The 21439-nt window shown below is 39.8% G+C and overlaps 1 protein-coding gene across 6 annotated transcripts in view; it reads left to right on the top strand.

Moving 5' to 3' along the window:
* Nucleotides 1–21439, top strand: part of mast2 (microtubule associated serine/threonine kinase 2) — a 323001-nt gene that overhangs the window by 238284 nt on the left and 63278 nt on the right. For all 6 annotated transcript variants that reach the window (XM_055641697.1, XM_055641698.1, XM_055641700.1 and 3 more), the window contains 4 exons: nt 33–111; nt 4239–4393; nt 16325–16400; nt 18192–18401. In XM_055641697.1, coding sequence (XP_055497672.1) covers nt 33–111; nt 4239–4393; nt 16325–16400; nt 18192–18401 — 520 coding nt within the window. The remainder of the gene's footprint in view (nt 1–32; nt 112–4238; nt 4394–16324; nt 16401–18191; nt 18402–21439) is intronic.

The following is a 21439-nucleotide window of genomic DNA, read 5'->3' on the forward strand; positions in this document are numbered from 1 at the left end:
CCATTCTGTATTTTCTCCCTCCCAAACTCCAGGACTGATGGACGCCGATGGTCCTTGGCCTCTTTGCCATCTTCTGGATATGGAACCAATACACCCAGTTCCACTGTCTCTGTATGTATTGACTATGTTACTGTATAGTATCACTTTTACCAGTTAAGGATTAATTGCACATTCTAAGCAGTGCCTACATTGACACTGCAGTTTAATATGGTGAATTGTAAAAGTGCACAATGTAGAAGTACATGCTGATTGTCATGCTTGTGTAATCAATTGCATGTTACCCTGCTGCTAGATCTAGATCTGAAATTCCTCTGATACCATTATTTCTCCAATCCCCCCAAAATCTTAAAATATTGTGCTAAATGGCCACCTTTTCTTTTGCCTTAAGGTCAGTTTAAGTTCTATTTCATCTCTCATTGAAGCTTTTTGGCCCTTTGATAATTCTCACAATTCTGGACACTCGCTGCCCCCTTTCATTACAAGCATTAGATTCCTCATTGGCCTTGCACCCTGCAGTTCTTGTTCATGCTTTGCAAACTGAGGATTTCATGCACAATGATTTTCATAGCATATACAGTAAAATGCCGATAAACCACTACTTTCGGAATCCTGAGATGTCAACACCTGTTTCTTTTGATGAAAAATGAATTAAAATGTGTTGGGGGTATTAATCGTAATAACAATGAACGATCCACCAAAGCCTAGGGTTTGGCTGATGATTAATGTTTTACCATATTGGGATAATTGAAGACCCCATTTACAACTACTTTGTAGTTCTTGAATCTTGCTATGATTTGCCTGAAAATTTGATTCCCTGGTTTCTATTCACGTTTGCTGGGATCTTCAGTGTGCACTGGCATCTTGAAAGTTTTTCAGTTGTTGTAAGATTTCAACCAGAATGATTATTTTTACAAATCTTGAGCGTATAATTCCAATTTCAATGATTAGTGCTTCTCCCTTTATTTTCCTCCCTGTCTTTTTCTGAATTCAAATTGTATGCCCTTTCCTACCATTGTCAGATGCTCCCTATCTTAATAAGGGATTTCATTATTTTTACCAATACAAATGTTAGGCTCCACAGTTTTCTTTGATTCTAAATCAGAGCGTGATGTTTGCAGGTTTCCAGACCACTGGGATCTTTGTAGCAAATCCAAGGAACGTTAGAAAACCACACATATACAAATACTGCACATAATTAGGAAATCTTTATTGCAGGGGAATTGGAATAGATGAGAAAGAACATCCTGGTAAAATAGTAGAGCTTTTGATGATACCATATTTCTTTCTCCAGTGCTTTTTTTTAATGACAGTATGGCATATATCATTATTTCCTTTTCCAGGCACATGACATGTGTGTATATTAAAGATGCAGATTGGCACCTTTTTGTCTCCAAAAAAACATTGACTTTCCCATATCTAAATAAGTGGATATGTTTGTTCTTGAATCAGTGCAGCATGGATATGCACGTCTCAAAATAGATTTCTTTCTAAATTACAGACCCTAAACATACCTGCAGTTAAACACAATAAAGACCCTTTCCAGACTGTTTCACATCTTTGTGGTAGCACAACTGGGCATTTCCTAGCGTCATTCACTCTTGTGATGAGATTTTGGTGTTGGATATGCAGCATTCCTATGGAGGGCATTGTAAGGGAGCTTGCAGCACATTGTCCTATCAGCTCTTGATATAATACAATTTGCTAACCACCAAACCAATCAATTACTTGGCTTCATCTTTGGGAACCCCATCATCGCACCAGAACCTTCGGCACCACTACCGAGTGTATGCCATGCAAGTCCCAAACTCCTTACTTACTTTTTCTCAGTAACAATTGTTGGTCTCCTTTTACTGATTTATCTCCTCTAATCACATTCAAATGCTTTATAATTGTTTCCCAGAACCAATTTTCTCCCGACTATCACTACCAAAATGTCGATCCCACTCGCTTGACTTTTCTAGCCACATCACAAGCTAAATGTGGTCATTTGTTGCCATTTTCCCAATTCCAGCCTTTGAATTGAGTCGCTCTAAAAAATGTGTAGTACTTATTAATTTTGACCTAAATAAAGTTTTCAGCAGAGGCTAACAATGAAAAGGATCTGCTAAGCCCTTTTATCGCACTCAGGAGGTCATTTCTAGGCAACTAATTTGGTTTTGGGGAAAGGGGATTTGTCCTTTGTTGAGTGATTGGCTTGAATTCATTGATATTTTGAAGAATGACACATGACATGCAACATGAAATATTCTGAGGGACTTGTCAAGAGGTGATCTTCTGTTTTTCTAAATCCAGCATATAGAAGCATAATCTCAGGGTAAGGTTTGGTCATTTAATGAGACACTCGAGACAGCATTTGGTGGTATTTTGAGCAAATATCAAAGTGCTGAAGGAACTTAGCAGGCCAGGCAGCATCTAAAGGTACTGGACGGATGATTTTTTGGGTCAGGATCCATCTTCATACTGATGGAGTTGAGGGGATAAAAGCTGGTAAAGAGAGGTGAAGGTAAGAGTTCACCTTAATACGATAGGTGACTTCTTCAGACTGAGAGTGGGGAGTGAGCGGGGGAAGAAAGCTGGAAGCGAGGAGGGCAGCACAAAGCCTGGCAAGCAATAGGTTGACACTTAAGGGTGTGTGTTGGGGTCGGGATGATATGCAAATGTTGGACAAAGGCCAAAGATGAAAAGACTGAAGGTGTGAGACAAAAAGATTGAAGAACAGGAGCAGACGTCCTTGATGCAGTTGTCGAAGTAGCGGAGAAAGAGTTGGGGGATGGTGGCAGTGTGTGTTTGTCTAAATGGACTGTTTAGACCAGGACTACACATTTAACCAGAAGAAAGTGAGAGGTAGAATAGGTTCAAGAGTCATAAGATCTATTCCTAGTTATATTTCTTTCTTTATATATATGTCAGCCTTCTTGATATGATAGTATCTATGCAATCAAGATTTACTCAAGATTGAAAAATATGTTAATGGAATAGATCTTCTGCCTTGTTGTCAGAGCATATACCGATTATTTCAGTGAGAGTCAGATTCATAGTGTAGTCCAGCTAAACCAGTTCCTGTGAGTCCAACAGGCCTCCCAGCTGCCAAACAGGAGCCTGCCTGATTCTGCACAAGGGTAAGCTGCTGCGAGCTCTGACTGAATGGGAGCCCTTCATATGAATGGGAGAAACTGCCTGTTGGGAAAATTACAGCCAATATCCTTTTGATTTTTTTTTAAGTTGTGTCAACGTTTATAATTAATTTTCTAGAGTTGAAATATATTTCTTAATGTCAAAAATTAAATATATTTCTTAATGTCAAAAATTATCTTTTTTAATTTTATTAATAATATTTTTAATTTTAAATGGGTCCTATGTATTACTGCAAATGTCAGACATTGACAGTCAGGTAAAATTATTATTTTTAATTTGAGTAACATTTTTCTTTTAAATGGGTCCTCTTGAGTGACTGCAAATGCCAAAGACATTGACAGTCAGGTAAACTGATAACCTGACTGCGGGTGAACCTTATGAGCTGAAGAAACAAGACTGGGAGTAAACAGATTGGCTGTGCTGAGATAGCCTTGAAGTGTGACGAAATACCAATTTTCCAAAGATTCAAAGATTCCCAAGGAAAGCTCTGCCAGGACCTCTCTGGGACAAAAATAATGTGGCCCTTGAGAAGGCAGCCAACTACTTAGGAGCAATTGGAGATCTGCCCCAATGTATTTCTAGCGGCAACTCTGTCTTGATAACTTGTATTGAACTTTGTTTTTAATGTTACACTTACTGGTGAATGAGTTACATAATGAAGAGTTTTTATGTTTTGTTCTTACTCCTCAAAAATGTGAATTCACTGCTGACATGCAGTCCAGTTAAACCCAGTGCTGTATTTCTTATTCTTACCTGAGCAATAGTTTGCAGCTGGACCACTTCATAACTCCAACCCTTTGAATTGAAACACCCTGGCTGAAATAATTTAACAGAGATGGTAATGGCCATTAAGAGAAAATACATCAGCTGAAGATTGTATTTAACTCTTAAAAATAAATATGGCTTGCTTTCCAGACTGCGATGTGATTTCAAATTATTTAGGTTTGAGTTGCGAGCTTCAAATGTAATGCTCAATCAAGGTGATTTATTTACCTAACTCTTTCTTCCTTCCTTCCTTTACTGTTATACTGTAATATTTTAGCGGACTCGAATCGGGCTGATGAGAAATAGCACTAAGAAATGTTTTTGTTTACTGCACACAGTCATCCTGCTCGTCACAGGAGAAACTTCACCAGCTGCCCTATCAGCCAACGGCCGATGAACTGCATTTTCTCAGCAAGCACTTCAGCACAGAGAGCATCACAGATGATGATGGACGACAATCTCCTGCCATGCGTCCTCGATCACGTAGCCTCAGGTTAGTGGTATAAAAATAACATCTGACGTGCACATCAGTTAAATGTAATACAGGTGCACAACCTTTTATCCGAAAGCCTTGGGACCAGACACTTCTCGGATTTCGGAATTTTTCGGATTTCCGAATGGAAGATTTTTAGCGTAGATTAGGTAGGTAGCGTGGGCGGCTTAGAAAGTCTGGAGCGGCTGCTTCCTCCCCGGAGACCGGGGAATCATTGTAAATCATTGCTTAAATGTTAGTCAGTTAGTTTGGAGGGATTTTATGTGGTGGGGGGGGTGAAGGGGGAAACTTTAGTTCTTAGTCCCCTTCCTGGTCGGAGAGGCGGGGAGTGGTCAATGCCTTACCGGGTCGGCGTGCAGTAAACTCCGGAGCGCCGTGGCCGCCGACTCCCAACATCGCGGAGCTGGGGGCTGCGGGCGTCCGGCCGCAGGCGGCGCCGCTTGGAGCTCCGACCCCGGCAACTCTACCCCTGGCTGCGCGGCGCTCCAAATCCAGCGCGGCCCATGGCCGGACGCCCGCAGCCCCAGCTCCGCGATGTTGGTAGCCGGCGGCGTCGCAGCGCTGGGATACCAGCGGGGCGCGGGCAATGCCTTACCGGGTCACCGTGCGGTAAGCTCCGGAACGCTGTGGCCGCCGACACACAACATCGTGGAGCTGGGGCTGCGGGCGTCCGGCCGCGGGCCGCGCTGGATTTGGAGCGCCGCGCAGCCAGGGGTAGAGTTGCCGGGGTTGGAGCTACAACCGGCGCCGCCCACGGCCGGACGCCCGCAGCCCCCAGCTCCGCGATGTTGGGAGTTAGCGGCCACAGCGCTGCGGAGCTTACTGCACGGCGACCCGGTAAGGCATTGGCCGCTCCCCATCTCTCTGACCAGGTAGAGGACTGAAAATTAAAGTTTCCCCCTTCACCCCCCCCCCCCCCCCCCCCCCCCCCCCCCCCCCCCCCCTTCACATAAAAGCCCTCCAAACTAACTGACTACCATTTAAGCAATGATTTACAGATGTTTAAGTGTCTCTCCGGTCTCCGGGGAGGAGGCAGCCGCTACAGTATTACAGACCTGGGTTGACTGTGGGTCGTTTCGGGTGTGGTTTGGCGCCAAACGTGAGCTTTGGTGTGCAGACGACATCCTGGAAAAAATGTCCGGTTTTCTGAGCTTTTCGTTTTCCGGAACTCTGGATAAAAGGTTGTGCACCTGTACTATCAAAGTAGAAATCACAGTGAGGAGACATTGCATTTTTTGAATGATCATAGCTGTCGAGTACTGATTTATTTAAAACATTTAATCATTACTGAACATAGCTATCAGTAAAGACAAGGTTCAGGATAGGAAGCCAAGGAATTTGTTCATCTACTTATTTGTAAATGGGAAATTCTATAGTGTGCAACAGAAATTATTAACAACCTATGGCCTTGTTTCAAGTGTTAGAGATTCACCAACAATGGTTTACTCCTCCTATTCTGGGAGTGAACAAATTCCAGTGCTCAACAACTTTTTCCACCATTTGCTCAATAAGTTATTTAGCCAATCTTTGTATATTTGATCGATTATCGTTTAGGTTTAGAAGAAATCTGTCAGTAAGGCTTGAAATCACAGCATGTGTGCAAGTCAGGACTTCAGTTCAAATGGCTGAACACTGCACAGATGCCTTTGGAGCAGCAGGCTGGTTCTAGCAATGTTTTGCCCAGGGACCGAGATTTTGCAGTCAGCACAAATGAACAGCATTCATCATTTGCTAGACTGGTTAAAACATTTAATGCTCACTTGGAATGAAAGGTTGCCAAATGTTTCCTGACGTGGTGCAAATTTTCTGTTTTTAATTTCAGATTTTCATCATCTGCAATTTTTTATTTTCTGAATTTTACTGGTTGTTACCCAATAGTTAGCATTAAATGGAGAGTCACTTGAATGTTGCATACACTGAGACCTGAATGAGCAAAGTGTCTCTTCAACAATTCAGAATGAAAATCTTTACTAAAGGGCCTGTCCCACTTGCCGATTTTTTTCGGCGACTGCCGGCGTCATATCAGTGTCACCAAAAGATTTTGAACGTTTCAAAATCCAGCCGTGAGAAAAAATTTTGCGACACTTGAAAAAACATCACATGCGTCATACGTCATCATGTCGCGTCACACCTCGCAAATTTTTTGCTGACCTGATACGTCAATCAATGATGCCGGAAGTCGGCGAAAAAATCGCCAAATGGGACAGGCCCTTATGACACCCAATCTAAATCATGTAGTGAAAGGTGGAATACTTTATTCAATGTAAAATCATCTATTGGCAGTGAAATAAAGACACGAACAGAAAGATAAGATTAAGAGAGCCAACAATCGATTTTATCTTTTAACAAGTTGTACATTTCTAGCAGTAATTAATCACCTATAAATGAATACTTAAGACAATTTTTGACAATAATCAAGATTTATCACATGGTTAAAAATTCATTCACTTTTCAGTGGTTGAGCCCAATTTTTTTCTTGATGTTTTCAGTAAAGTACTGAACTTGAATAATGTCTCCCGATTTATTAATTTTGTGAAGCTTATGGAGGAACATGGCAACCCAAAAAGCAACTTCCAATTTATTTTTTAATTTTTTTAATTCTGATTCTAAAAGTTGATGTATGATATATTTCACATTGATGATGAATGATGACTATCTCAAGGTTATTATTCTGAAATCCAGACAATATTCTTCAAAGTCTGAAGAAGGGTTTCGGCTCGAAACGTTGCCTATTTCCTTCGCTCCATAGATGCTGCTGCACCCGCTGAGTTTCTCCAGCATTTTTGTGTACCTAATATTCTTCAAAGTATTCTGATCAAATCCTATCCATACAGAATCACATTTTGGCACATTTGTTGTCTATAGCTCATCTAAATTTGTCCCTGATGTTTTTGCAAGTGGTTCCATTTAATTGAGTCATAGAGTTGAACAGCATAGAACCAGGGCCTAACTCGTCCATGCTGACCAAGATGCCCCATCTAAGATAGTCCCATTTACCTGCATTTGGCCCACAAATCTTTTAATTATACATGTCTAAATGTCTTTTAAATGTTGTTATTGTACCTGCCTCAACTACATTCTCCAGCAGCTCGTTCCTTATACCCTCCCCCGTCTGTGTGAATAAGTTGTCCATAAGTTTCTGTTCAATCTTTCCCCTTTCACCTTAAACAAATGCCCTCTAGGTCTTGATTTTTCCTATCCTGGGATGTAGATTGTGCACTCATCCTATTGATTTTATACACATCTATAAGATCACCACTCAGCCTCCTGTGCTCCAAGGAATAAAGTCCCAGCTTGCCCAACATTTCCCTATAGTTCATAGCCTGGCAACATCCTTGAAAATCTCTGTACTCGTTCCAGCTTAATGGTATGTTTCCTTTAGCAGGGTGAGCATAGCTGAACACAATCCTCCAAGTGTTGTCTTGCCATTGTCTTGTACAAGTTTAACGTAACCTCCCAACTTCTATATCAATTCAGTGACTGATGAAGACCAATGTGTCCAAAAGCCTTCTTCACCACCCAATCTACCTGTGACACCACTTTCAGGGAACTATGCACTTTTACTCTTAGATCCCTCTGATCCCTACAATGCTTCCCAGAGCTCTAACATTCACTGTGAAGTTTCTTGCCCTGGTTAGACTTCCCTAAATACAAAATCTTACACTCATTTGAATTGGTCCATTAGCCATTCCTCAGCCCACATGCCCAGCTGATCAAGATCCCGCAGTAATTCTTGATAAACCATGTTCACAGTCTAAGATACACCTTATTTTAGTGTAATCTGCAAACTTAAGGGCCTGTCCCACCAGCATGCGATTGCATGCGTCTAGCGCGACCAAACGTGGTGGCTTGAGGCATACGGCCTGGCGGGGCCGGTCCCAATTCGAACCGCGGAGCCGTCTGGAGTTGTGCGGGGCTGGTCCCGTCATCATACTCACCAATCAGCTGGGCAGGATGCGGGCCGACTGAATTTGGACGTCGCACGGCGTCGGGCGATTACATCATCACGCAACGGCACGCCGGGTGGTGACGTCATCGCGCAACGCCACGCGCTAGGGGTACGCCGTCAAGACGCTGCGTACGGCCTCAATGCGGCTGCGGGCCGACAGGCCGTTGCCGCACGGAATCTTTGCACAGTGTCAGTTTTTCGGAGCCCCGTGTGGTCGGGACCAGCCCCGCACAACTCCATACAGCTCCGGTGATCGAAGTGGGACCGGCCCCGCGAGGCCGTATGGCTCAAGCGACCACGTTAGGTCGCGCTCGCCGCATGCAGTCGCATGCTGGTGGGACAGGCCCTTTACTAACATGCCTGTGCATTACAATCCAAATTGCTGATGTAGGTGACAAACAATAATGGCCCTGGAACTGACCCCTGGCGTACACCACTAGTCACAGGGAGCTAGTTCGCTAAACTACATTCCATCACCACCCTCTGCTTCCCTGCATGAAGCCATGAAGCTGGTTAGCTAGCTCTCCCATGTTTGCTAACCTTTCAGAGCAGCCTACCACATTGAACCATATCAAAGGCCTTGCTAAATTTCCAACCTTGTCCTTGTCAATCATCTTAGCTACTTCTTCAAAAACTTCAATTAAATTTGAGGGATGTGATCTCTCATGTACAAAACCATGCTGACCACCCCCAACCAAACTTTACCTAAATGCATGTATATTTTATCCCTTAAAATCCTCTACAGTAACTTTCCTTCCACAGATGATAGGCTTGATGTCTATAGTTGCTAGGTTTTTCTTTGCACCCCTTCTTAAATGGAGACTCACCATTAGCCTCCCTCCAGTTTTCCGGCACCATGTCTAATAGTTATTCATATGTCTCAGCTGGACACCTGCAATTTCTTCTCTAGCTTCCCACAGTGTTCTTGGATATTTCTGTTCAGGCTTGGGAGATTTATCTACCTTCATATATTTAGGGTGTCCAACATCTCTTCAACTGTAATCCAATTGCATTTAAATGTTTTTGTCATTGAAAGCATCAAATAAACTCCCCACAGTCAATTGTTCTCCTGTAATATTTTATCCTTTAAAATTGTGCATTATCGTTGTGACATTTTAAAGATTGTGTCCACTGAAGTAGGGATGAAAATTAAAATTCTGTTACTCAACAAAAGAGCAAAATATTGGACTGAATCTAGAATGTGACATCTTTATCTTCGCCTATCATCCTTTCATCAAACGCACCAACTTCATTTCAATTTTGGGCCTTGCTTTCAAGGCTGCTCCACAACTGCAACAGTGGTAGAGTCAGCACTGATGCCTAAAGACAGATTACATCCCACAATGAGAGACTTTTAACAACAGTGGACGTAGATTTTTATTTTAATATAAAATTATTAAAGCATAATAAGTTTACTTGAAACACAATTAAGTCGTTGCAAACAATAACAGGAGTGAGTGAGATTTAAGAAAAATAAAACTGTAAATGAATGGGCTTTTGCTGCACATCAGCTGTGCGTGACATAAAGTTGAAGGGTCAGATGCTCAGCTTGGCTAAGCTCTGCCCCTGGAGCGTTGAATTGTCAGATATGTTGGCATCTGACCTCCAGTGTGCTCCTGATCTCTACATTGCACTGCACAGGTGTGATATTCAGGAATGTGCTGACTCACACACTGCATGTTGCCAGCTCTTCTCCACTCATGCAGCCAGCCATCTGTACCATCCGGCTCAAGTGCCGTGCAATGCTGTTCTATTAATATTTCAATGGAATAACATTCTGGTGAGACATTTTTTTGGGGTAATACAAAAGATGAACTGTATGATTTGTATTATCATTTTGGTCATAAAAAATATGACTAACCCTTATTACTCTAAAATAAAATAGATAGATACAGTGCCCTCCATAATGTTTGGGCCAAAGACCCATCATTTATTTATTTGCTTCTATACTCCACAATTTGAGATTTGTCATAGAAAAAAATCACATGTGGTTAAAGTGCACATCTTCAGATTTTAATAAAGGCCATTTATATACATTTTGGTTTCACCATGTAGAAATTACAGCAGTGTTTATACATACCCCCGCCCCTATCATTTCAGGGCAGCATAATGTTTTGGACACAGCAATGTCATATAAATGAAAGTAGTCATGTTTAGTATTTTGTTGCATATCCTTTGCATGCGATGACTGCTTGAAGTCTGTGATTCATGGACATCACCAGTTGCTGGGTGCCTTCTCTGTTGATGCTGTGCCAGGCCTGAATTGCAGCCATCGTTAGCTTATGCTTGTTTTGGGAGCTAGTCCCCTTCAGTTTTCTCTTCAGCATATTAAAGGCATGCTCAATTGGGTTCAGATCTCGTGATTGACTTGGCCACTCAAGAATTTACGATTTTTTAGCGTTGAAAAACTCCTTTGCTGCTTTAGCAGTATGTTTGGGATTATTGTCTTGCTGTAGAATGAACTGCCGGCCAATGAGTTTTGAGGCATTTGTTTGAACATGAGCAGATAGGATGTGTCTATACACTTCAGAATTCATTATTCTACTACCATCGGCAGCTGTATCATCAATGTGGGGTGCCTAGTGGGGTGCCACAGGGATCTGTGTTGGGTCCACTGTTGTTTGTCATGTACATCAATGATCTGGATGATGGTGTGGTAAATTGGATTAGTAAGTATGCAGATGATACTAAGATAGGTGGGGTTGTGGATAATGAAGTAGATTTTCAAAGTCTACAGAGAGATTTATGCCAGTTGGAAGAGTGGGCTGAAAGATGGCAGATGGAGTTTAATGCTGATAAGTGTGAGGTGCTACATCTTGGCAGGACAAATCAAAATAGGACGTACATGGTAAATGGTAGGGAATTGAAGAATGCAGGTGAACAGAGGAATCTGGGAATAATGTGCACAGTTCCCTGAAAGTAGAATCTCATGTAGATAGGGTGGTAAAGAAAGCTTTTGGTGTGCTGGCCTTTATAAATCAGAGCATTGAGTATAGAAGTTGGGATGTAATGTTAAAATTGTACAAGGCATTGGTGAAGCCAATTCTGGAGTACGGTGTACAATTTTGGTCGCCTAATTATAGGAAGAATGTCAACAAAATAGAGAGAGTACAGAGGAGATTTACTAGAATGTTGCCTGGATTTCAGCAATTAAGTTACAGAGAAAGGTTGAACAAGTTAGGGCTTTATTCTTTGGAGCGCAGAAGGTTAAGGGGGGACTTGATAGAGGGATGAGATAGACAGAGTTGACGTGGATAAGCTTTTCCCACTGATAGTAGGGAAGATTCAAACAAGGGGACATGACTTGAGAATTAAGGGACTGAAGTTTAGTGGTAACATGAGGGGGAACTTCTTTACTCAGAGAGTGGTGGCTGTGTGGAATGAGCTTCCAGTGAAGGTGGTGGAGGCAGGTTCGTTTTTATCATTTAAAAATAAATTGGATAGTTATATGGATGGGAAAGGAATGGGGGGTTGTGGTCTGAGCGCAGGTATATGGGACTAGGGGAGAATACGTGTTCGGCAAGGACTAGAAGGGTCGAGATGGCCTGTTTCCGTGCTGTAAATTGTTATATGGTTATATGGTTAATGAAGATAAGTGAATCAGTACCTTCAGCAGCCATACATGCCCGGGCCATAATACCCCCACCACCATGTTTCACAAATGAGGTGGTATGCTTAGGATCTTGGGCAGTTTCTTCTCTCCTCCATACTTTGCACTTGCCATCACCCTGATATGTCAATCTTCGTCTCATCTGTCCACAAGACCTTTTTCCAGAACTGTGGTTGCTCTTTTAAATACTTCTTGGCAAACTGTAACCTGGCCATCCTATTTTTGCTGCTAACGAGTGGTTTGCATCTTGCAGTGTAGCCTCTGTATTTCTGTCCATGAAGTCTTCAGCGGACAGTGGTAATTGACAAATCCACACTTGAAGAATGTTTCTGATCTGTCAGACAGGTGTTTGGGGATTTTTCTTTATTATAGAGAGAATTCTTCTGTCATCAGCTGTGGAGGTCTTCATTGGCCTGCCAGTCCCTTTGCAATTAGTAAGCTCACCAGTGCTCTCTTTCTTCTTAATGATGTTCCAAACATTTGATTTTGGTAAGCCTAATGTTTGGCTGATGTCTAACAGTTTTATTCTTGTTTCTCAGTCTCATATTGGCTTCTTTGACTTTCATTGGCACAACTTTGATCCTCATGTTGATAAACAGCAATACGTTTCCAAAGGTGATGGAAAAACTGGAGGAAAGACTAGGTATTGAGAGCTCTCTTAAACCTGCATTAAGGAGGCAATTAAACACACTTGAGAAATTACAAATGCCTGTGAAGCCATGTGTCCCAAACATTATGGTGCCATGAAATGGGGGGACTATGTATAAACACAGCTGTAATTTCTACATGGCCTTTAATAAAATCTGACAATGTGCTCTTTAACCACGAGTGATTTTTTTCTATTACATATCTCAAATTGTGGAGTACAGAGGCAAATAAATAAATGATAGGTCTTGTCCCAAACATTATGGAGGACACTGTAGCCTTTCTTAAATTAAAATAGTGGCTTTAAAAAGAGGAATTTTGCAGGGAACAATTGTTGACATCAATGAATTTCAGTCTATGGCACTCTGAATGATTATAGATCAGTTGGGCTAATGGCACTCAATAAAAAGGGCTGTTTATCATTTGTTCACCGTAGTTGCTCAATTCTTAAGAATGCTATGCATATTTTCTGTTCCTTTTCCCATTTGCCCCCTTGGTTGTCCTACTATGCACTGTAGGTGCATTGTGCACGTATGGTTAATAGTGCATAAGACTTGCCAGATTGCGAACCATACATCGATAGTAACTACTTCCCAACATGCTACCAGGAAATTATTAATATAGAATTGATACCTTATCAACAACAGGTTGCATTTGCGTGCCATCTTCATCCCCAAGGACTTGTATTTTTATGTAATCGCATCAAAATAAATAACCCATATTAGTCCTCGGTCGATGCTTCCTTGTTCTCTCATGACACCGTGTTACAGTTTCGAGATTTGTTACATGAATTAATAACCAGGTTTTCTTTTGAATTTGTGGATAGTCCAATAATGAATGGCAGTTAAATAATCCACTGTTGATGGTTATTAATTCATTAGGCAACCTCAAACTGAGTACTTCATCGTCTCAACTGTCTAATAAATTTATAATTGTGACGCTTACAAAACCCTGCTTTCCAAGAGATGAGGTCATCAACAATTTTTCAGCTCTCCTTAAATTCTATGCATTATTTCCAGAGTGGCAGGGAGATTGATGAGAATGAAAATAAAATTGTGACATGATATTGAGCTGAAATTTATTAAGCACTATGATGACATCATTCTTTTCTGTGGTATTGAAATAGATGTTTTTGATAAAAAATCCTTTTGAAAGATGGTAGGAAAAACAGCTACATTTTCAATATTGCAGCCTCTCAACATTGTACTAAGATACAATGTGAATACTAACAAGGCAAGATTATATTTTTCAGTTTGCAATATGTATAGTGAGGTGATAATTAACAAACTGAGGAAAGATTAATATATAAATAACATTAGATTTTGAAAAGGGAATTAATGGTATTTTCCTCCCATTTTTTAATGCCTGGTTTTGAATCTATTTTGGATGATCAGAGTGAAAATTACCTTAAGGTTGCAAATAGCATTACATTCGCAATGTTGCTGATAGTTTGTGATCTTCCTGAGCATATTACTTGCTGAAGCAGGTAAATGTTTGGTCATCTAGTTTAAGGTTCATGTTCAGACACATTGTTGGGAAAGAAGGTACACAAAAATGCTGGAGAAACTCAGCGGGTGCAGCAGCATCTATGGAGCGAAGGAAATAGGTGACGTTTCGGGCCGAAACCCTTCTTCAGACTGATCACGTCACCTATTTCCTTCGCTCCATAGATGCTGCTGCACCTGCTGAGTTTCTCCAGCATTTTTGTGTACCTTTGTTGAGAAAGAACATGGTTTCACTAGGTTTACACCACATTTAATTTCTGCTTTGTCTGACTGGCATGCTTGATATTAATCCAGGATACAGAAACAGCAGAACCAAACCAGTTGGAATTTTAAATAGCTTTGAGACTGGTATCTTCAACCATAGTTGCAATTAGCCTTTTGGCATGTTATTTAACTGATAGATAAGTAACAATTTTAAAATTAATTTAATATCCCCACAGAACACAAAGTGCTAGAGAACTCAGTTGGTCAGGCAGCATCTGTGGAGGAAATGGATTATCGACTGAATTAATCTGAAGAAGGGTCCCGACCCGAGACGTCGTCTATTCATTCCCTCCACAGTTGTTGCCTGATCATTGAGTTACTCAAGCAATTTATGTTTTCCAGCATCTGCAGTTCCTTAAGTCTCTTTTTTTCCTCTCACATACTTTTGAAAACCAAAAGATTTGTTTTTAAGTTTTGACTTTCACTTCGAACAAAATCGGTGGGCTATTTATTTACTTTAAAAAAAGCAGTTGACTACAAATTAGAGAAAGTAAAGATCAAAGTTTGATTCACAGTATACCGTTGAATGCTGCATTCAGTCTGGTCACAAAAAAGTGCGAAAGACAAACAGAAAAGTGACAAAAGACCAATTGCAAATGTCAAGGGCATGAGCTTGGTTAAGCGATTGGGGAAACTTTGTTTTCTTCAAAGGTTACACAAAAAAGCTGGAGAAACTCAGCGGGTGCAGCAGCATCTATGGAGCGAAGGAAATAGGCAACGTTTCGGGCCGAAACCCTTCTTCAGACTGAAGAAAAACATTTGTTTTCTTCAATATGGGAAGCTGGCATTTGTCTTTTAATGATTTGAACAAGAGGGCACTTTCATCAGACTGTATTAGGGTACTTTTAAAACAAATATTCTGATTATTTTATTTCATTCAACGAGTAAACAACACATGATGTTAACATCAAGACAATATTGTGAAGTGAAAGCGAAAATAACAAGATAAAACAACTGAGGAGGTGAAGAATGTTTTCTGGAAAAATGAATCAAATGGTACCAAATGTATTCATCAATAGGGATGGGTTACAGTTGTGGATGTATCAAGGTATTAAAATTAATCCGTTTGTGCAATTTGGAAGTATAGTGACATCAAGTTACAGGGCCATTACACATTAATCTGAAAGCATGAAAAATACGTGAAATAAATTGAAAGCTTAATATAAGAAACAGCAGAAATTCCAAAAGAAAATGAAATTATTGCAACTGCTCTATGTATATGTGTTCCTGTGCTGCTTACTGAAATTAGATTATCTGTTTAACGTCATATGCATTTCTGAAAATGTTTTGTTGAAGCTGAATGTTAGCTTGTAAAGGACTGATATTCTTAGTTGCAGTCATCAAAGGTAAATACAAAAATGATATTTTAATTGATATGCTAAATATTATAGCGTTTTGGGACACAGAAACGGGTCCTTTAAACCACCGAGTCTTGACCATCAACCACCCACCTTCAGTAATTGTACATGATGTCCATTGGATTAGTTAACATTTATTCTATTGACAACAAAGAACCCTGTACTTGAATTGGAATTCCAAATGGAAATGTTTTGGCCATTCTATTCAAGCAGACACAAAATTCAATTTCCATTGGCTTGGGACTTGGTAACTTGCCTGAATATGAGAGCATTTATTAAGATGGGAGTGTTATGACAATACAAAGCACAGATATCATTAACATAATAAACGGACACGTTTTGACAGAACTTGAGCAAACAATACATTTGAACAGTTAAATGCAAACTTATGGGAAATGTTTTTGTTTGGTTTAGTTTATTATCGTCAAGTGGAACATCTAATGAATACCCTAAATCAAATCAAATCATACCCTCTCCACTAAATCCAGTGAAGCAGAAAATATTTTCCAAAGTTTGTAATGTAATTATTAATGAACAAATTGTATTATGTGAAGCACTTTTTTAATTACACTTTTTGTATCTTTGTCTTAAAAATCACAGTCCCGGGAGATCCCCTTGTTTCTATGATAATGAAATAGTAATGATGAACCATGTGTACAAAGAAAGATTTCCCAAGGTGAGTACTGATTCTGTTTTGTTCACCTGTTTATTTTTTAATTTTATCTAGTTGATAAATGCAAAAAAATACTCCACTTGCTGAAAGTCTTAAATTACAAAAACTGAAAATGCTGGAAACAGTAATATAAAATTATCAATTGGTTTAAGGTTAGAGCGGGATGAGATAGTTTAATGAATAAGGATGCGAATTTTAAAGTCAAGCATTGCATAACTGGAAGCCGTTGTTGGCCAGTTGTGGAAGCTGGTGTTAAATTTGAAATTGTTAATTTCCTCTGAAAATTCCCGGCCTGCGTATATTTGCAACTTTTGAGTTTCCATTGTTATGTAAATCAGTTTATTGCCCGTGTGTTCCTAGTATTCTCGCACTTTGATGAGTCGTTTGTTATTTTATTAAGCATTTAAACATGTGGGCTGGATTTGATCCAATGCATTTATGAACTAGTCATGATCTTACTGCATCCCATTAAAATGGTGTTTATAGATCTGCATTTTCAATTTTAGATGACAATAATTCCATTTTGTTTCAATTCAGTGCAAGAAGCAGCTTTGCACCTGATAAGCGATCTAAATGTAATATAACTTTCCATCACTTGCTTCATTAGGAGTATGTTACAGTGGTGTTTTTCATATTAACACAGTGGTTTTGGAAGCAAATCCTCTCTTGGCAAGTTGTACATGTATTCTATACATCCTGTAATATATAGCATGGCTCGAAAACAAATAAGTACAGTAAAGTAGTCAGATAGTTACAAAATCTCTCTTCTAGTTTATTTTCTGCTCACCAAGAAATTCTTGAATATCATATGCAGTTTTTACTCACTATCATCTGAAACAACCTAGCTTGTTCCATTCCAAGACTTGTAATGGAAAGTCTTACCATTCTGCAGAAGTCACCGTTTCAGGGAAATCAAGGATGTTCAGTAACAGCATCTCCATCTGCAAACCAATCAATACTCCCACAGCCAGGGGACTTAATTGAACTTTTCAGTCTAGCTTTTCTCAGATCCAGAAATGATATACCACGTGCTTGTTCTTGTATTCCCTTCTATCTTAAAAGGTTATTTCAGAACACTGTCCACCTTATTATTTTCTGGTATCTCACTACAGATCCATTTGAAATAATTCCCAATATGTTTTCATACACTTGTAGCTAGACAATAAATTGTTTATATTGATTAAACCTTCCATGGACTACTATTTGGATTTTTAACTATTTTAAGTTTTCCCTCCAGATAAGTACTTAAACTTTTATCAAACTATTGTTGCCTCACACTTCCATCCACAGACTACTATATTATTTTACGCCATAAATCTTGTCTCTTCCCATTGGTTTCTTGAAACAAAATAAAATCAGTAGAAGACTCATGCTTATACTGTTCTAAAACAACAGTTACTGCACTTCAGAAACAAATTATTGACTATAAGTGCTGTGTAATGCCCCAAAGTTGAATAGTTTTATAAATAAAAGTCCTTCCATTGTGTATTCGATCACTGCCTTGTTTAAAAAAAAACAAGAACAATAGAGCACCTTTTATGTGTGTGTGTGTGTGTGTGTGTGTGTGTGTGTGTGTGTGTGTGTGTGTGTGTGTGTGTGTGTGTGTGTGTGTGTGTGTACACTCACACACAGACACACATATATGTGTATATATAATATACATACACTAAAGGTACTGTAATGTTCTTGGATTTTTTAATGTGTAAATATAAATTTTGTTTATTTTATTTTTGTAAGAGCAATAACTATAGTTTCATGGCACATAACCTATGGCAAACAAATTTTATTCAACAGGCCACGGCTCAAATGGAAGAGAATCTCCAGGAGTTTATCAAATCGAGTGCTCCTGAAAATGTGCTGCCATTAGCTGATGGGGTTCTCAGCTTTATCCACCACCAGGTTATTGAGCTGGCTAGGGACTGCCTGGCAAAATCTCGAGATGGGCTCATCTCTTCCAGATATTTCTTCGAGCTGCAAGAGAACTTGGAGAAGCTACTGCAAGATGTAAGTATTCATTTAGAGTTTAAAATTCAGGTCACATTGTAACCAATTTTGTGTGTAGACATTATATTTTCCTTTATCACAGAAAATAAATATGGCACAAGTCAGACCATGAAACAATCATGTAGATATGAATAATTAAAAAAAAAAATTGCACATTCTGGAACTCTGAAAGAAAAATACATTTGATTGACCATGATTTTATGTGGTCCTTCTGTCTTATTAAATTTCTTTTTACTGACAGAATATTGTTTGCTCTACTAAAAACATGGTCAGTGTTACAATAAGTACTTATTTAAAGGCCATTATTTAAAACTGTCCACTTGGTTGCAGAAGCTTGGACATGTTCACAATGCCACCCTCTTACAAATAAAGCTCTGATAGAGTAAACTTATGTTGAGGCAAATTTTATTGATGCGTATGAGGTTTATTTCCAAATGGCAATGTGTGGCACTTTTTTTCATGTTGAGACTCATTACTGCAAACATTGGACTCTTTTTGCAATTCGTATTTGATTTTCAGAATTAGCCTTAGATTTACTATTTGGGTATTAAACTCAGAAAAGAAAGGCACGGGTATATTAGAATCATGTTTTGGGATTTAGACATGACAATTGAGAATTTTCTACAATATCCACAACGCTTGTGATAACTGAAGCAGTGTTAGAATAAACATATTTGCTCTATTTATTTTGAATTCTTCTGTTTTCCTCTACTTTCTAGCAGCATACAAGTTGTACTAAATTTTAGGCCCCCTAAATCCCTATTAATTATACAAGTAGCCCATTGGTGTTAGGGAACATAACTTTACATTTTGTGATCACAATCACTGTTGTGTTCTGTAATGCATTTCTTAACAAGTCTTAACTATTTCTTGTAATTATCTACCAGTTTTCTTTTATGTTTTTGCTGTCCGATTGCTTTCTCTGTTTAAATTATGGAGTGTGCATCTGTGACAAAAGGTAGAAGAAACCAGCAGCAGGAATAGGTCACAAGCTCTCTTAAGCCTAACTTACAATTCATTACGATCATGGCAGATATGCCCCAGGACCTAACATCTTCAATGCAGTTCCACATAACTCAATTCCCCAGTCGTTCAAATATTTATATACCACTTCTGTAAATATCTTTAGTGACATAGCCTCCATAATCCCAAGAGAATTTCAGGGATTTGCCACTCTCTTAAAATAAATTCAATGCACTTCTGTTTTAAATGAGGTCCATTTAAATCTCACCTCCCAATATCTTGGAATGGAATGGAATTGAGTGCTTTATTGTCACACGTGACAAGGCACAGTGAAATTCTTTGCTTGCATACCCAAGGTATACAAATAGCGGCCACCTACGACGCTGATCTTGTAACAGCATATATTTATCTCTCTTATCTGGTGCCACTTTCCTATCCTCCCTCCCTTATCTGGTTCCATTTATTATTTTCAAACCTCCATCAACCTTACCTCTCTCCTGTCCCAACCTGACTCCATCTGATCTGTTTCCATCTATCACCCAGCAACCACTGTCTCATAACACCTCCCTTATCCATCTGTCTCCATCTGACCATCAAACCCACCTCACCTAGTTCCACCTAAAGGGGCTGTCCCACTGCGGCAACCTAATCTGCGAGTTTAGAAGAGTTTGCCCTCGACTCAAACTCGCAGCATGGTCGACACGTGGTCCTAGGAGGTCCTATGAGGTCACTGGAACTCTCCTTCATGCTCAAGGGAAGTTCCCACATACTCGCGGACTCAGCTAGGTCGTGGAAAACTTTTCAGCATTTTGAAAAAAAATTCGGCGAGTAAAAATTGGTCGGCATGGTTCTTTTGAACGAAGTGGAGTGGGGTCGCTATGTAGTTATAGGCAGTCGAGGGCAGCCGTAGGCAATCTCCTTCACTGACCGGGCTCATTGGAGTTTTCAGAACCAAGGAAAACCAACCGGTAGGTTAAATGCCCGCTAAACTTTATTATACTTACTAAAAGTGTCTCCACTCCTTCTCCCCCCTTCTCTCCCCTTCTCTCTCCCTCTCTCTCCCCATCTCTCCCCATTCTCCCAGATTCCAGCTTCTCACACCAGGACTAGTAAATCTTGCTGCCCCAGACCACTGTGCATTGGTTCATATGTCACAGAAACAGGCTCTTTGAACCACCATGTTATATCAACGTCATACAATCTATATTACTTCCTTTTATCATCATTTGGTCTTTACAATCACTTCACCACTTTACTCATGATGTTGTCTTTCATTATTATTAGTTTAGATTAGAGATACAACACGGAAACAGGCCCTTCTGCCAACCGAGTCCACACCGACCAGCGATCCCTACACATTAACACAAGCCTACACACACTAGGGATAATTTACACTTATACCAAGTATACAAACCCAAGCCAATTAATCTACAAATCTGTACGTCTGTGGAGTGTGGGAGGAAACCAAAGATCTCAGAGAAAACCCAGGTGGTAACGGAGAGAATGTACAAACTCCGTACAGACAGCACCTGTAGTCGGGATTGAACCTGGGTCTCTGGTGCTGCATGCGCTGTAAGGCAGCAACTCTACCGCTGCTCCACCATGCCACCATATTGTATTTCTTATTGAAATGAAAACATTTCCTTTTGGTTTGGGTTTATTAGAGTACACCTGGGGCCAATAACAATGCAGGAAGGTCATCCATGCTGAATAATTGCCTGGACAATGATGCAATTGTCTGCAATATCTCTGCACACAGAACCTTCATCACCAGATTCCCATGATATTCTCATTTGCATTTATTCAATGTAGTTTGATTTTGTCTCGTTTTAATTTATAAAATGTGAGTTGAATATGTTGATATAAATTGATGAAAATTGAATATGACTGACTGTAATAATGATCATCAATTAGGTATCAAATGCAAGTGGTATATATATTGTATAACCTCTGAGTAGTAGAGTGTTTTTATTTTATTTCTACCGCCTGTAAATTGTAGGCAAATGGAGAGGTTTTTAAGAGGTTGCATTTAAGAGGTTGCTGATATTTATAAATGTTTTTTTTAATATAAATTA

The sequence above is a fragment of the Leucoraja erinacea genome, chromosome 10 (assembly GCF_028641065.1).
Source record: "Leucoraja erinacea ecotype New England chromosome 10, Leri_hhj_1, whole genome shotgun sequence".
Classification (NCBI taxonomy): Eukaryota; Metazoa; Chordata; class Chondrichthyes; order Rajiformes; family Rajidae; genus Leucoraja; species Leucoraja erinaceus.